The following is a 19,538-nucleotide window of genomic DNA, read 5'->3' on the forward strand; positions in this document are numbered from 1 at the left end:
AGATAATGGTTAAGTATAAATTGCGTAAGATAAATCAGTTACATTACTTGTGACATAGATCTGGAAATGGAATATTACTTGCTGAATGTGATTTAATGATCAATCCGCAAGGGTTAAATTGATTTCTAGCGGTTATAATTACAAATATCAAATGTATTTACAATATTGACGCAGGCTATGCTAATATCATGCATTAGTTATTGACATTGAATTAACTTAATTGCAAGTTAAATTTTGATATTATATGCATATAACACATTGGTTATCCAAAAGTTATTATTTCACAAATTATCATATTTTTTAAGAAATAAATATATTTCTCATTGATCTCTGTTATTTCTATGGCAGATAAAATATGTTTAACTGTATCTTAAAGGAAGATACATTTTTCCATTTTGAACATGTATGCCCTTCTTCGTGAAACACGGGTTTAATTTCTTTTCTTCCATTCGACACAAGTGCATTTGATAGCGACGTTACATATAACATCATATCGATACTCGCGGATGTCGCGAATGCTTCTTGGATATCTACATACATGATTTATATTTGCGAAACGTATCGGTTTTATGAGTCAAATGCAGCTGCGTGTTACTTCCGTATGCATTGGCCGTCATGAGACACAGAGGAAAGATTAAATAGCGAGAGATGAAAGCTGACGTTTCTATATCTTCGGTATGATAGTACTTTCGAAATTGCAAATGTTATCGAATTAACTTATCAAATGTCACAATGCGAAATAGTTTCACAATTCAAACAAGTTAGTTACTAAGAAAAATATAGTATAGAATCTAATAAAGTATTAAAAATGACAACGCGATTGCAGCAAGATACACATAATAAAATTTCTTTCGTCGAACGAATCTGGAATATTAACTTGTAGTTGCAAAAATTTAAAATCTAGGCAAAATTAGCTGCCAATAATAACGATTTTCACCCTTGATATTATCGTTTGTACTGTCAATTGCGCCGAAGAACGTCACGCGTCGAACGCGGTGCGATTCGTCAATCAGCAGTCAAAAAAATGGTCATCCGTATAATTCGACAATGTTTGAATTTAGGTCATTGCTATGCGCATGAACTCACGCAGAATTTATCCAAGCCGTTAAATAAACCTCGAAAAAAAGCAACGACAATCGCTTTTAAACCCCTGTAAGCGTATCGAAACCCGCTAGAAGAAAATACTGTCGCAGTCTTAATAAGGGCGCATCGTCGCTTCTTGAAAAAGTAACCTGTTGCGGCTACCCTATTAATAGTGCCGATGAAAATCCGATCTGATGTCGCTGCGCTTTTCATACATTTCGAAATGTACCGATGATAAAGTTGCAAATGCATGATATAATCAATTTAGAAACGACAAAACAAAATTTTTTTGTATAATGGGTTTTAAATTATAAAAGATTAATACTTTTATATTGATAAAACAATAACAGTGGTATATCTATGTACATATCGACTTTTAAAACTGATAAAATGATAAAATCTGATAAGCATTGCACAAGTAAAATGCGATCATAATATGTAAATAGAGTACATCAGTATATCATATTTTTTTGTTCTCCATCTTTTTGCACCGATAACTATCTGCTTTACGTGACGCAAATATTTCGCGAGAACGATCTGAAACGTCGGATAAAACTGGACGATGTGTAACGTGGTAATTGGATCACTCTCAAATACACTCGAAACAACTTTAGATCAATCAAGATTGACATCCAATTAATAGAACAGTGAAGATTTGTTAAAAAATAACTCAAATAGTTTCAAAGAGTATCATGCCGTTCGTGTAATTGGCAACAATCAATTTGAAACAAGTTGTGATTTATTTTATTTTTCACGAATTGGAAACTTTGAGTAGATCAAGAGAGACTTACCAGTTTAAGCCAAAGATTCGTGATGAGCAACTGATTCTTCTCGTCCTGTAAGAATGATCAAATATTAATCAATTTAAAAATACATTATATAATTGTTTTCGCATGTAAAACATGTTTTTAATGTTTGAATGAAAATTATTTATAATTTGTCAAAGGATAGCATTTAACGATACTACATAATTGTTCAATATTTATAAAATATAGTAAAATACATTTAATATTTAATATTTAATAAACAAAGTTTTAAACTTCTACAATTTAGAAACTAGATGGAATAATGAATGAAAGATAAATAAAAGTAAATCTAGATTATTCTGCAGAAATATCGTATACACTTTGAAAAGTAAATTTGTAATATTGCATTTAACATTTTAAATTGCAGTTAACAGTATTTGTAAAAATAGACACAAACGTGTTTGACATTCGTGCGACGCAAGACGAATTAACGTGTTAGAAATGTAACTCATTTTGCAGTTTTAAATCGTAATTAAAAAAGCGTATACGCATTTAACAAAGCTTAAGAACGATTGTCATTGCAGAGTGTCTGCAGGTTTGCATAATAAAATGCGCACAAAGCGCCATTGTAAGTACAAGTTTTTTAATTAATTGCTGTTGACGAAGTAAATTATTTGCGCATTTTTCAACAATTACAAATTTAGTAAAATAAATTTTCGAGAGCTTGCGAGCTTTTTTAGGTGTTAGAGAACGGATGGCAAAAGATGGCCGAGCAACATTATAAATTATGCAATGTTGCACATGCACATGATAAATATATCTTGTTTTTCTCGTTGGAATTTTTTTACTTAAAAATTTGTATTATTTTAAAAGAAACAAGGGAAAGAATCCTTGAAAAAATATTGCAATAAGACGGTATTTTTAAATGTTACAAACAATTTACATCTTTACAATATATTTTTAATATGATTATTTTATGTTAAGTATAATATTTTATATTGCAATTTAATTTATAATTATTATTATTATGTTAAACTTATTTACTTTTATGTAAAGATAATGCTATTTACAAATTAAAAAAATTTATTTTCACCAAAATTTCGTCACCACGGAAATAATACTTGCAATATTTTTTGGAAAATCTCTTCAGATGCATTACACAAGTGTGATGATTTTAAGCTTTAATTAATACTACAGTCAAAATTGGGATAATTCTATTCTGTTGGCTTTTATCAATTTTTGTATACCAATTAAAGCGGTCAACTTTTATGAAAACGTAGATTTTTTTCAACCAACGTTCATTACTGGAAACTAAAAATTTGATTACATCATAACCAATTACAAACATGCTCAATTAGTGAATTCAAAAATTCAATACGTCTTTTAAAATACAAACATGTAAACAGAAATAATTTCTATATAAGCTTATTTTATCGAACATTGAAAATAACAAAGTGTATCAAATATAAAAAAAAATAAAAGTTCTTATAATTTATATTATAAAAATCATGATATATACAGTGTTGTAAAAAAACCGGTATGTAGATATATAAATATCGAGATAAAGATTTAGACAGAGTATCTTCTTCTCGGTGTGTCCTATCATATAAATATTGAATGATCTTTTTTTATTTTGTATATTATATGAAATTTTTTAAAAAATCGATTACTAATTATGTAGTAAATTACTGTAGAAAGTTATTAAAAAATCTATATCTAAAATTCCATTGCAATATATAATGGCAAATTGATTTTTTCTAATAAAATATTTAAGAAACATTATCTAGAATTTGTCATGTTTGCATTTTAGTCCTTCACAAAAATAACACACGAGTTTATGAAAAATAAGGAATATAAAAACTTTGAGAAAGTATCGAAAACAAGATATAATGCTTCATAGGGGTGGCAGAAGCCGCATTGTTTTATATCGTATTGGTATGTCAAGAGGAATATTCCAAGACAAATGTGCGATGAGTGAATGTATGCAACGATCCTCGCGACTTCTTGACATACAAGATGAAACTGTCTCTGATGTAACGCTTAGTTAACAATATTGTTGCCATTTTTACTACTGTCGCAATAGGAATTTTCCGGTTTCGTTCGTTCGTTTTGCGCATTGTCAGTCCCGTCACGTAAGGCATTAGCTTTCGGGTTTCGTGTTCAAACCGCATTCTTATCCTGATTACAAGCGCGTCTTACAGGAGGAATGCTCACCCCCCGAGAAGCTGCATTCCGGTGTCCCAAGAGAGGCTCGCATCCACGAAGATGAGCTTCGATATATCTTCGAAACGTACAGCAATACGCGACATGGATATCGATCTTTGTATCCGGAAAGTACGCAAGGGAGAAGTGCCGGTAGGAACAAGGAAATAATATATCATGTTGTACTATAATATGAATTTTACATCACGTTAAAGAAAAAACGATTTTCAAACCAATTCAGTATTGGAAAAATTAATCAATAAGTATTTTGTAACTGTAGAAACTAAAATATATATAGGGTAATTTCCTTCACTTTGTATTATACACAAAGAATTAAAAAGTATCTTAATATAATAATTACACAACATCTGCGTAATAATACGATAAAGAATCTTATCTGACTTTTCGAAAGTAAAATACAAGAGAAATATAGACATTATTCTATTCACACGCTTATCACCGACAATCCTATAATTACTCCCATCTCGATAGCTCGATTTTCCAAACCGGTCGTACATCAACGAAGTTAACAATCAGCTTTTCTTCTCTCGCGACGTATATCGGATGTTTTCGGAGTCCCGGTCCATTCCACAGAGAAAAGTGAGCTCTGAATTTTCCGTCGGCTTATCCTTTCGCTCGTGTCCGCGAGATAAACTGTTTCTCGATAATTGGATCTTATCGTTTAACCTCGCCCCTTTCAAAAATTACCGCTCAAAATCCCCATCTAAGGTCGAGGTTAATCCACACGGTCATTATTTTGCCGCATTCTCTTGCATAATTTAACGTCTCGTTGAAACTTTTCATTGCCAGCCGAGTTCTCTAAAGATCCGTCGATCTTGTAGGTTAATGGGACCATAGCTGCGCGTCATCAGACAATTCTGTTTTGCTAATTTAACTGCAGTATAGAATTAAGAGATTTTACAGAATGTATAAACAATTTTTAAACTAACATTTCTCTTATTACACTTGCAGTCAATTTTTTTCATTAGCGTAAACTTCAAGTTATTTTTTAATTAATTATATTATAATTTTGAATCTTAATTTTTAATTTTAAATATATATATATTTATAATAAAATATCTTAAATTATAAAAATTTAATATAAAAAATTTTAATATAAAAAAATGAGAGTTTAAATAAATTTAAAATAAGAAAAACATAAATACATAGAACAAGAAACTAAATAAGAGTTCTATTTCTGATTTATGAAGTGTAACAGTAATCAAATTTTCGATTCAGCGAAATTTTTATTCTTTGAAGTGCCAAAAGTAATGGTACTTCGTTTCTCTCGACTGTCGAATCTCGCAGCATGCTATCGCCTGGATCTGTTCCAACATACTCTGTTTTTCTGGGCCTCGAATCCTCAGCCAGAATTTTCGAGCAGCCTGGGGCAAATATTTGGAGATTTAACAAGCTGTCGTCCACCATGCAGTTAAACGAGAAAGAGAGAGAAAAGAGCACAAGGAAAAAGTACTCTACCGCAATGTAACGCTCACTAGGATAGGTCGGAATGTTAGGAACAAAACAGCCAAAAAACTCGCGCGCCGTATTTATCTTTTATCATTTTATTTTGCTTTTTAACGCAGATTATTTCAAAGAAAGTCGAATAAATGAATGACATTTAATTAATGACTGATCACTCTAATAAACCATTAACTTTTTGTTCAATTTTCCGATCATAGTGTATGTATCTCATAATAATAATATGATACTTTCAGATTTTAATAATTTTATAAAACATTTAATTCGATAGCGTTTATAATCCGCTAATCAAAACCATTGCAGACATTCCGGATACTGATTAGGAAACTATTCCGAGGGTCGTTTGAAGGCTCGCTTGCGATATCGCGGCTTAACCGCGATTGTACAGATTTTATGTGACCAAAGAGAATGTTCAGAGGCTGTTCCGACAAACTGAACACCGCCGCAGACTATTGCGGTCTTCAATCAACCGTCCACAAGCTCGATTGTATCTACAAGCAAGGTATCTCTCAGTATCTCCACTCGACACGTGCATCTATCTTATCCGATGATACTTGCACTAAAACCGTCTTGACCTCGATTATTATATCTAGATGAAAAATTAACGTAGCCATTAATCGCGGATCGATGATGAAATTGAATTGACATTTTAAAGGAATGCATTTTAGGAATGCATCAAAATAATTTAAAAAATGTTATTATCTTGACAGATCAGACCCAAATGCTATCTCGATGATTTTTTACTCGTACATGGAGAACATTCGACAGCTTCATCGACGAAAAAGCGCAGAAACCTTTATGACGAAATAAATAAAATTATCACGCGAATCTGTGTATGCATAGATCAAAGAATATGGTGGATATTCTTTTCGGGTCAGTGGTTTTAAGCCAAGTGTACTAGAAATATTAACGATCACTCTAACTGCAGTAAAATATTAAAAAGCTGCTAAGCCAACACACTCACGTAGGACAATTTCATGTTATTTTTAAATACGTTGAAGTGCTAAAGAATTCATAAAAGTTACAACTATAAATTCGAACTCTTTGCATGGATGAGAAAAGCAAAATGAACAATTTTAAAATCTTTTTACCAAAAAAGAGACAAAGAAGACAAAGAAAGAGAGAGAGAGAGAGAAAAGAAAAATAGAAAGAGAGAGAGAAAAGAAGTATAGAAGCAAATAAGTTATGACGAACAGCATTATATGGCATGGAATATAGCGCAATATTGCGCCGGATAAAGTTTCGCAATGGGATATTTATGTAGCTTTATGCAAACAAAGTTGAGTTCTCTAGTTTATGAAAATTTTACACGAACTTTCTCTCTTGTATAAAATTAAATTAATGCAGACAAGAAATATTTTGCTCCATTTTTGTATCAATAGAATACTATAAACGCGCACTATTAAAAATTACACACCTACACTTAATATTTAAACTATCAAATGTTCAATTATGATAAGCTTTTATTGATATAAAGTAATGTTCAGTGCATCGTCGAGATAATCAGCATTACGAAAAAGAGATAACAATATTGTTAGTATCGATTTAATATGCCTTTTTAAAAGTAGATATCTTAATGAGAGCTGCACAGCGCATTATAAGAATGTTATACTCGTGTGTGTATGTATGTTAATATTATATAAAACATTACAAAATTTAGGTTTTATAAATAATAATAGACGAAAATAATAAAAAAATTGCGATATCTTTTGCGATAAAAATGTTAAAAATTTTTTTTATATCTCGTGAAATGCTACCCAGAACTCTAAATAAAATATTTAAAATTAATTTAAAATTTAATATTTTTCGTATGTATATGTACAATATATGTATATGTCATGATACGTAAAATATTTTGCCAGCGAATTATCAATAACATGGTATTGTTAACATATATATATATATATGAAATATATGTTCGGCCTTGGCGACGTAAACATTGGCGCTCTTTATTTACGTACCTCGACTTTGTTATCATTCAAGCGACGACACTCGAGCAGGAAAGTAGTCGTGCGAGACGCTCCGTTAAATATCATTCCTAAACGCGATCGCGACAAGTATCGGGAAATAATTTGATAAGATTAATAATTAGTTATCTTTTACATGTCTTAAGTAATAATTATGACTTAATATTATAATTAAATGTAATTATATCGCTATGATAAGTCTCGACGCGCATATTTCGCGTGGTGTATATATACACATTTAATCAAGAATCAAAGTAACATGAATCAAAATTATAAATTATTGTTTTGTTGCGATTCTTATAAGCAATAATTATTTTTTTTAAATATTTAAATTCAGGTATATTTGCGATTCTTTATCATTCGACTTTGAACGGCATGTAAATATGATTTGGATTAAGATTGTGAAACAATCAAATCACAAAATCGAGCAAATAACATAATGAAAAGTGATATATCAATCATTTAAATCATTTAAATAAAATTAATTATAATTTAAAACATACTTTTTATATACTTTAATATTCGCGTATAATATGATAATACGTAAAATATTTCGGCAACGACTTTTCTATAACAATAATAACATAGTTTCTCTATTGTTTACATGTTATAGTCTTTTTATCATTCGTACGGCGACACTTGAACAGTAATGTAGTGGTACAAAACGCTTCGTATATTCTTAGATTCTATTCCTAAACGCGGTCGCGAAGAGTATCGGAATAAAAATCGTTATTATTATTACAATTAACAATTAATTCCAAATATATTTTATATATTCCAAGTTTTATTTTAATCGTAATGACACACAGGAATCTTTAAAAAAATAAATTTTTATGTTGTTGCGATCTATACGGGCAATAATTATTTCTTTAACAACATATACCGAAATAAATATTTCACGCAATTTATTTATTCGAAATCAAAACGATAAAAGTTGAAAATTGTTAACAAAATTTGTTTAATAATTTTTATCTACATTTCTTATTCTCAAATAATCTCACGTTATACATATATAATTTTGTAATATGATATATATATATATATATATATATATATATATATTACAAAATTATATACGTATAATACCCTCCTAGGGTGTAACCTTGGCGTGGTGGGAGGGCATAGTACCTGGACGGTGCCTTAAGGGCCTTAAGGTCTCTAAAGGTTTACTGAGAAGGGGAAACCAAGCACCCAACGCCGTCGTCGCTGTCATCGTGCCGCGGACGGCTCGTCGTATCGTTAGTGCTGTCAACGTGCCGCGGACGGCTTATCGCGGCGTCGGTTCCGTCAACGTGTCGCGGACGGTTTTCGCGTCGCGTCGCGAAACGGGGTTCGATCGTACCGAAATTCGAAAGTGCGGAAGTGCCGCTCATAGTATCGCGCGTACAAGAGTGCGGAAGTATTTTTTAATAAAAGTGCGGGTGTGCCGTTTAAAGTATCGCGCGTGTGAATCTACCTGAGAGGAGGAGGAGGCCTAGGAGAGGCATCGGACATCAGTGGAGCAATTCTGTAGTAAGTAAATTATTATTTGTATATTAATTACATACAATTTAAATTGACTACCTAATTACATAATTTGATTTTTTTTATATAATTGAAACAAGAGAGAATTAGAAACGGAAAAGATTTTTATATAAAAGCACAATCTTGTAAAAGTTTCCATTTTTAAATTATAGTCTTTATATGAAATTATTAGTGTCTTTTTTCAAAATTTATAAAATTGTTTTATTAATCTGTTTAATATTATATGCATTGCATATAAAATTCAATACTTACAATAAATTTTTTGACATATTAATTATTTTAATTTTTAATTAATAATTTTACTACAATTTGCATCTCCTATTTATATGTTACAGATCAACGCAGCGATTCTAACAACCTGAGAGGAGGAGGAGGCCTAGGAGAGGCATCCTACACCGGCGGAGCAACCCAAGGGTGAGTATTATTATTTTTATATAAATTATTAGAAATTCTGTACATGCATTAATTCGATTCGATCATTATTTGAATAGTTTAAAACTCAAACTATAAAAGTTTTTATTAAAAAAAAATAGTTTTCTTTTTTTAGAATTTATAAAATTATTCCATATTTATATACCTTTTTATTATTATACGCATCGAATATGAAAATCGATGAGTACAATAATAATTTTTTGAAATATTAATTATTTAAAGAGTTGCTATAATTTGGATTTTATATTTGTGCGTTGCAGACAACGTAGCCTCAAGACCAAATCTCCGCTGTTGCGCATCAGTGCCGGTGAGTGACAAACTTTTATTTAATTTTAAAGTAACGGATTCGTAGAGTTTGTAGATGTAGAGATTATAGATTATAGATTGTAATAAATCCGTTACTTTTAAATGGATGAGCTTACACAGATTAAGTTGAATAACTTTTAATAAGTTTTTTTAATATGCATTGCATCTATTGCATAAATAAATTAAAGTCTGAATTAAAGAAGGAAGATTGTAGAAAACATTTTTTTTTTTTAATTTGTAGATTTTATCTGATTTGCTAAATAAAGAATGATAATAATTTTATCAATTAATGTCATGGTAATTTATTTTTATAATGCGCGGCGATTTTACCCTAATTTCTTACAGCTCATCCATATTGTAGAATTTGTTTATAGACTTTGTTCTTAAACTTTAGTTTAACTGAGAGACCAAATGATTAATCAATTAAATTAATTATTATATGATACAAATGGCATAACTAGTGTGTAAATTAATCTTATTTTATTATAAATTATATATTATTATATCTTATTATATAAATTAATATTATATATTATATATATGCATTATTATATTATTAAGTAATTATGTACTAATATATAAATTTTAATTAACTTTACATATTTATCACAATTTATCATAATTTTTTAATCAAAATTTCGATTGATAATTTGGTTTTGTCTCAGTTAAAATAAAGTTATGTTAAAATGAACATCTAACGAACGATCATCATCGAGCGTGAAATATTCACGCTCATCTGCCGATGACAATAATTACTCGGCAAAAGAAAGTGTTTATCTTCTTATGAGCAAGAAAAGTCTTGCGCTTCTTTGTCAACAATAATAAATAACCGGCGATAAAAAGAGTACATATCTCCTTTTTCGATTTATGGAGATTATTTGAGATCGATCCAGAAAGTGGTCAGGAACAACGAAAGGTAGGTTCAACTGGCCCCAAGAATGGATATAACGATCATACTGATCAAAATGCGTAGCAAGAGGTACGATTACGGAACGCGATTAGAGCACGCGGTTAGGGCACTCGATTAGGGATACGTTCTTAAAATCTCGGATTTCTACTGGTTCAGTCAGCAAGTAGGATTGTTTGTTAGGGCTATAGGGATTGTTTGGACATTAAAGAAAAATAATATCCAACTTAAATTTATTCTCAGAAAAATTAAAAAAAAATAAATTACAATAACATTAAATATTATAATAAAATATAATAATAAAATATTTTAATATGTTGTAATATATATTTTATGTTAAAAAATGTTATAAAAATTTGTGTAACTTATAAATATGTATAATATGAAAAAATATGTATAAAATATGAATAATTGTATTATTTTATATTTTTAATTAAAATTAAAAAAAAATATAATATATATATTATATATTTCATATACTTGTTTACATATTATAATGTTTACATTCATACTGTCACTGCTGTATTCTAGAATGGAACACAATAATCGGCTCGATGTTAGATATTAATGGTGCACTCTCAGAACGCTAGATTTATTTAAAAATACACAGACGCGCGATCAGAATCCAAGTAATTTCCAAATCAAGGTAGGTCTTCCGATGGCGAAGCCTTTCAAACAACTTGGCAAGGAATTGCGTGTTCGAATTCTCGACTATCCCAGCGGAAACATGAATCGCAAATTCGTCCTTCGCGCGATGATGCATTACCGACGAGTTATACTACATGCAGATGTAGATACGGTGTAACGAAATCGTCTCCGGGGATATTATTTTGCTGTACATCCTTACAGCATTTCAAACTATCCACTGAATCGCGCTCGCACGCAATCTCTTACCGAGAGATACATATTCTTCAGAAAGTTTAAACAAATCGAGCAGCAGCATAAAGCGCATTAAATTTCCCATTAAATAAATTGTTTCTGGGAATTTATATGCGAGTCCCGTGACTCATTTGTATTCGACGGAAGACGAATAGTTAGTTAGAATTTCGTAATTCTGGGAGATATAGATACGCAATAATATGATGCACAAATATTTGTTTGTCAGACTTAGAGAATGATAGATATTTTGTGTTTTAAATAATCCGTATAAATAAAATCTCAAAAGACTTATTTTTGATAATGACTTATTTAGATAATAAAATTTAATGTATTACTCTCCTTTGACGTATACATCAATAGATTTAACATATTTAATATCTTAATAAAAATAGTTATTTTCAAAAAAAAAAAAAAAAGAAAAATTATGTAGAAATCAATATGAAAAATTATTTAAACAAAAAGATAGGATGTTTCAATTATTTAAATATTAATGTTGGAAACTTTGAAAATAATATTTTCATACAAAAAATAGTATTTCTATTACAGATATATTTAATTATGTAAGTTTTGAATTTTTTAATTTAATTCTATTTTTTATATATATTGCTCATTTAATAAAATTGAATTTTAAAAATTAATTTCTTTAATCCTTTTGTTTGTAATTGATAAAAAATCTCAAAATTTATTTTGTTGTGTGTGTTGTGAAATATAATTGTTTTAATACAATATGTGTATAATTCAAATATAAACTTGTTACTGAATGGATTAGTATAAATGAAAGTGGTCATATATCATCGTTATACATCACTATTATTTTCTACTCAAACATTTAGTTATCTTAATCACCGTCGGGAGAGGCTATCATGTGGCATTGATACGGTTGACATTTGCATTTCCTAGATTACAGAATACGCACACATGTATAGCATGTATGTATCGTATGGATGGAAAACTTGCACGAAAGCATGCTGGCGAATTCACATCCCTGAGTATGATGCATGGAAAGCGTTCTCCGAAAGCTCATCATTGGACTGAGCGCATTGTTCGGCAGATCGAGATGGGAAGAGGAGAGGGACGTAGGATGTTATGTGCATGTATGTGACGGAGCAATGCCATAACGTGTTACAGACATTTGGGGAATGCCATAATGTCACGTGGCCAATTTGCATCTCGGCTATGTTTCGTGGAATCACGAACCCTCGAATGACCTCTATTGCAATGAAAAGGTCACCTGTCGATTGTTGTAACAATGTAATCGAACGGATGCGTCGAAGTTAAACGGACTGATCGGAAATGTCCAAGAGAGCGTCGATAACGATATTGCAAATGGATACATGCTGAACAGAAAGATTAGAGAAAACTGGAGTAAAAGATAGATTAGGCATATCGAACTTTCTATACATTGTATTACATTTTTATTAATTTGAAAAATTGCTACATTATAGTGATGTTATTAAACACTTTTATTAAAATAGTAAAAATATTGGAATCTTTTTGAGCACATATATTTATCAACAGTAATGAGGAAAAGATCACGCACACACACACACACACACTTAATGGAAACAATCAAAATGGTACATTAATTAAAAAGGGCAAAATTCTATAGTCTGATTACGAATACGCAATCGGAGCTCGTTATACGTCACACACAAACGCGCAATTAAATGCTGAGTGGGCTGTAATGTGTTGAAATAACGCACATTGCTTCGACCAAATAAATCATAATGGTTCGACTGTTATTTTTAGCAATTTTAGTCTTTGATTCTATATTTAATCGATAGTTGCCAATCAATTTCAAGCTAAGATATAAATCAATGGCAATCTTTTAACATTTATTTAAATTTTCTATTGAAATTATATTTAATTACATACTTTTTGATAATTAAAATCATCTATTTATATTACCAAGAAATTAATTAATCGCTAAAATTTTATCTGAATAATTAACAAAGCTTTTACTTTATAAAATGTAAATGGAAAATCTAAATATTGATATATTGAATATAAGGGATGAATTAACGGGATGAAATATAACGATAGATCAACGTAAAAGAAGTATGTTCCAAGCACCCTTGTGAAGGAAATGCTGCTATTACTGTACATATGTTTTTTTGGCATCCTGTGTAAGTGGGCGAGATATGCATGAAACATACTATTTTTTCGATAAACGATACTTGCGCACAAGAGTAAAACGTTTTATTGGAGAATTTGCAGGGGAAACCGGCTTTCATTACATCCGAAAGGTCATTCGTTGATTGCTAAAACGTCAAATAGAACAGACGGTCAGGTAACCGACAAGAGATACGAGTGTTCCCTCTTTCCAATAATTTTAATTTGATATCAAGTGAACATGCATGCATTGAAGAGATCACTCTCAAATCCGCTTAGAAAAGTTGTCCAAAATAATTGCCACGAAAAAATTCCTGTCAAAAACATCAAGAGTAGAGAGCTTGTCTATAAAAATTATTTTGTAACATGTTATTGACATTTTACAATTTACGATTTAAAGTTGTTTTATTTAAAGCTGCAAGATCAAAGAGTCAATATTAATCGTGTGATTATCATAGCTCTTATCAAAACTATTATCGAAAGTAAAAATTTTCTCAAAGAGTAAAAAAAATATTTTAAATAATCGCTTAATTTCTATGAAAGAATTTTGTTATTAATAATGATTGTCAGGAAGTCAGGGGTTTATTCATTTATTAATTTTTGAAATGTTATCATATATTTCCACCTCGAATATTGAGAAACGAGTGAAATATTACGAAGAATTCTTGTTTCAGTACATTGCTATTGTATTTAGATGTAAGAAATAGTATGTCGCATATGATGGATGATACATTTTACTATGTTATGAGAGTCATAAGTTAGAATAGTAAAAATACCGACTTATCCCACTTTCGCTTTCCAATATTCATTTCTTCTTGCTTGTAGAACGATACTTTACGGCTTAACGATGTTGCCTTTTTTTATTTAATCCTATCACGGTGGAAACTTAGCAACATCGCTCTTGCAATTTATCATGTCTATCGGGAAAAGGTTTCTTATCCACATCCAACTTTCGACGAAAGCTTTCGATGGTTTAGTTTGACTGAGATATAAAAAAAGAGTTTGGCTATCGCCTAAATTAGATCGCCTGTAAACTACTCTGTCTGAAAGCGCAGTCGCTAATTAATACTGTAAGATCATGCTTGAATCGTTCATTAAAGCAATACAAATTGATGCCGCCGCAATATAGAATTCAATATTTGTATGAAATAAATCCTCGTGTTGTACAATCTGATATACGTGTCGTGTGTCGATGGCGTTGCAAGGTAATTAGATACTGAATATAATTGCACAGCATTGACAGGATGTGATATCGCGATATTAATATCATAAAATGTATAATTAAATATAGGATATTATCATATGTAACATTAGTACAATAGTAATGTCGAGAAATGAATAAAAACCAACATTTGTTGATTTGATAATAATAGATATTCTTCAAAAATTATATTTTTTTTCTCTTACAAAAAATATAAAATTAAAAAATTTATCTTTTGCTTCTAATTATTTCACAATTTTAATATTATTTTATTAATAATTAGGGATTGGATAACTTTAAATAACATTGTCTCTTTAATCAATTTTCAAGACACATAACGCGTTTATAGTTTTTCAGATTTTTTTTTTTTTTAAAGAAACAACTTTTTTTTCGAGCGGCGTATCGTAATAACGAATTTATATTTCCAGTCTGTTAGTTTCTTTCGACATCTTAAACATTAAAAAATGTTTTACAATGTCATGTCCATATGAAAATATTCAAGACAACGACAGTTTACATTATTTTAATTCGAGATACGCATGGATTATTCTATATATTCCGGATTCTAGTTTTTTTCTTGTTTACTGCTAGTTTGAAACTGATGTTGAAATTAACAATCGTAAAAAATCTTACATTGTCTGACATATAATTTAGGCTACGCTTCTGTAACCTTTTTCATTAAATGGAACGATGGAAGTGAAAATTTTCACTTTCCCAGATTTCTGAATTTTATTCATTTCGAGGGTAAATTCAATTTACTGCGGAACGTATCGAATGTAAATTCTGGAAGCAAATTCGCACGGAGCGAGTAAGCACTGTCTGGCTCAATTAAGGCAAGTCGATCGAAAAAAAGGGGCAAACGAGAGATTTCAGTAGATCGGAATATCGGCATGAACTCCTTTCGCGTGTGTACACAATCTATTACAGCGGCGGGTTTATATTCGAGTCACCAAGTATCGGGGTGCGAACTTTTTCAGTAATTAATCGGTTCCGATATTTTGTTCCTTCCCTGGCTCACCAATTAATCTTATTTTCCATCGTCGAACCAATCGGCAGGTCTCCATTGTATTCTCGGTAGAGTACGCTTTTTAATTGGCATTGACTTGGTAAACTTTGTTGTAACTTTGTCGATGAGAGACTCTATCACCGAATGGAATAATGCCGAGGGTTCCGACACACGGGTCACTATCGATGGGATCTAGATTAGCATTGGCCAAAGTTAGCCACTCAATTATTCAAACCATTGCCGCGAAGGAAACTTGAGAAACACGAAAAGAACGCAAGTCGCCCTAATTAATTGGCGGGTTCAAATGTGAAGTACTGTAACTTGAAGACTTTTACCTTAAAGTCAATTACTGCATTTTACTAGCCGATTTTCCCTACTCTAGATATAATATAATATACATGTGGAATGCTCTACTATTTTTTTAAACTAAAAAAATCTAATAGTCTTATTTAAAATTTATTTGAATAATGATTTAAAAATTTATTATTGTAGATATTTAGTTGTATAATATTAACATTATACGAGATTGCAATTATAAATCATTTGAATTGTAACGTGATCAAGGTGCGACATTAAATTGACGCGTGCCGATAGTAAACTTTCGAATGGAAGGGACGCACTCTTAATTATGTCGTAAGTAAGCAACGCTAATTTCTAATTCAATCAGATTGGCAGACGTTTTAGAGCAGACTGTCAAAGTACCCCCGGTGAGAATTAGCGCGACATCCGACAGATGGATTAATTCCGGCGGTCCCACGCGGTATCGGAACGGGATATCGCTGGTATATGCAAGTGTTACGTCAGTTGCGTATATTAACGACCGTCAATAAACGGCAGTTACAAACATTGTATTGTGGTTTTGTGATTGGTCGCGCTTCAATACGGATACAAACTCAATATCAACAATCGTTAACTGGAAACATTTAATGGATTTAAGATAAAGATTATTTTTTAAATGTTGTACTGTAGCCTTTATCCGTCGAGATCCATCAAAATTAAAACCACAATTGTTATATTCCAAGATTATAACATATATATATAGTTTTATTTTAGAGGATTTTTAATTAATCCGATATTACTTTTAGCAATGTTCAACTTTATTTACGTTAACTTGATTTTAACTCCAAAGTCCCTACATAACATTTAATGTTTTAAAGATGCTTTTATGTAGTTAGAATAATTAAAGCAACGCACGAAAGGACAGCAATGACAAAAGCTCATCCACATTGTGTCTTTTCATCAGTCTGCTTTAATTAAGACTCAGCAAATCCAGCAATTTCGCTCGGCAGGGAGGGAGAGGAAGTAAGCGTATTTCGTTCACCGAGTATCACACGCGTGCGTTTTTTCCTCTCGTTCGGCATAAAAGTGACGCGATTTCCAAGCGAAATAAACCAAAGTTAGTCTCGTCGCGCGTAGTTCTCCTTTCGTTTTTCGCACGTGTTATTTATCGCGGCGATGGAACCAGCGGATATAGAGATCTCGAGATCTGACGATTTTCATGTAAATCCCAGGATTATGCGCCTTTCAACGCCCGAGAAGGTATAGAGAAATATCTTCGACTCGGATACTTTTTAATATTGCGTTACGCGACTCGAGAGCTGTGGGATTTAACGGATGAAAGAGGTCGACTTCTCGATACCCCTTTTAATTTTTTGCTACGTATCTCTTCTAGAAAACGTAGCGATGAGTATTAGCTCCTCGCGCTATTGAAACGCGATATCGTAAATAGCTATAATATCGCTCGAATAATGCTCACGTCATTTATTAAATCCTTAGCGTTTACACACGTGGCCTCTACGTGCACATCTCAACTTAACTCAGCATTGGTCTCACGTTTGCATGCGTACGTGTGCAAACAAAGGACAGAATCATCAATAGTATTTTCTTCATTATTTAGATTAATTATAAAATGGCACTCATGTGTTTTTTTAACCACGAAATATTTAACCTTAAAATTTAAAGTTGTTTAATTCAAGTTTAAAAATCAACAAATGCAACTTTGATATATTCTCTGTATACTTCGAGAGGGTATTATTATTATTCAAACATCTAATTCGTTGGAATAAACTTTTGTATTGATTTAACATGAATGATATGTATAATTGCAGTTAAATAATTTATGAGTTGTTCTACGAGCAACAAAATATTTTGCGTTGCTCACTTCGATTTTATTTGGTTATGAGAATTGCCGGCAATCCTCCCGATTATTCGTCGGAAAAACAAAATTATTCGGCGGTCTGGAAATTCGCTTTGCCGAAGATGTAACTCAAGCGCGTCGTCGGCAACTGATTCTGATTTAAGCTCGCGAGGTTAAATCTTGTGGAATACTTGAAAACGCTATCTACGTAAAATATAGCCGTTTGAAGCGAAAGAAATGAATTAAATTTAGAATTATCATAAATTTAGAATTTTAGACACACATTGCTTAAAGAATAATAAGTAAAATTCACAGTAATCTCTGTGAAATGATTTGTATGTATATCATTTGATATTATATTATAAAAGTAAACGTAATAAGAAAATAATCGAATATCTATAATAAATCAATATTAATTCAAATATTTCAGTGAAAATATTTCAACCACGTTTCAAAATAAAGTTACAAACGTGGAATAAAATTTCCAGAAAAATATCAGGAAACCGAACTACATTGGAAATGGTAATTATATTTAAATCAAGTATCAAGAGAATCTCTTCGATGATACCAAAGTGTGATATGCCACGTGGCGCGACATTATTGCGCCATTCGGAATTCGACATTTAACATTCCGCAGCTCCAATAGAAAAGAATGTTCCGAACTCCTGGCTCTGTTACAAAGCTTTTACGTTGCTCCAAGGAAATTGCTACGGCAATTTCGTTTATCTCGCGCCGAAAAGCTTCGACCAAAAATTAACATTCATCTCTTGTCTAAGACCCGCAAAATGAAAAGACTTGTTAAAAATTGGCTTTTGGATATTTGAAAAACTTCGTAAACATTCGTGTCGCGAATACTATATTGGAAATGATCAATTTGCTATCACTGAAATTATTGTCGTGATTATTAAATTGCCTTATCGCAAGAGAAATTTATTTACTGAAAATACGGACCAGTCAGCCATATTTAAGTAGCGAGAATGGAAATTTCTGTTGTCGACCATGGTAGGAATAATAATGGCAGTGCATTTGTATACCTACAAAATATCGTAGAAGTTTCGTGACTGTGTATAATATATATTTTATATTATACAGGTTACTTGATATAACAACAAGAGTACCGTAAGAAGCCACGAAAATAAATTTAATCTATACGAGAGGGATCCGATAAAATTGGAACAAGTTATCTTGCCTATAGAACAGCGAAATTTAATTTATATTTGAAAGCATTAAGGAGCTATGATAAATTTTAACAATTTTCTTTTACCGAGAAATTCAAATGTTATTTTCAAATTTTGTTATTTTCATATGTTAATATCAAATGTAATTTTCAAATTTAAAAATTTATTTTTTGAGATAAAAGATAAACTTTATTTCCTGTAATATAAATAATATATTTTTTTATAGTCTTTAATTGAAAATTTCTTTTTTTACGCGGTCTAATAAAATTAGAATATCAGATTGAATATGCCAACTTGGGGTCATTGAGAACAATTAAAATTCCACAGGTGCTAGGCAAAATCGCGCGGAATAAAGGGATGGCAAACAGAGGTAAGA

General features: G+C 31.0%; 1 protein-coding gene across 2 annotated transcripts in view; it reads right to left on the reverse strand.

Moving 5' to 3' along the window:
* LOC126851548 (neuronal acetylcholine receptor subunit alpha-7-like) overlaps positions 1 to 19,538 on the reverse strand; it is a 167,698-nt gene that overhangs the window by 52,464 nt on the left and 95,696 nt on the right. For both annotated transcript variants that reach the window (XM_050595636.1, XM_050595635.1), the window contains one exon: positions 1,875 to 1,919. Coding sequence is in view for 1 of the 2 variants with exons in the window: in XM_050595635.1 (XP_050451592.1) it covers positions 1,875 to 1,919 (45 nt within the window). In the remaining variant the exon portion in view is untranslated. The remainder of the gene's footprint in view (positions 1 to 1,874; positions 1,920 to 19,538) is intronic.

This window comes from Cataglyphis hispanica, chromosome 8, assembly GCF_021464435.1.
Source record: "Cataglyphis hispanica isolate Lineage 1 chromosome 8, ULB_Chis1_1.0, whole genome shotgun sequence".
NCBI classification, from domain to species: Eukaryota; Metazoa; Arthropoda; class Insecta; order Hymenoptera; family Formicidae; genus Cataglyphis; species Cataglyphis hispanica.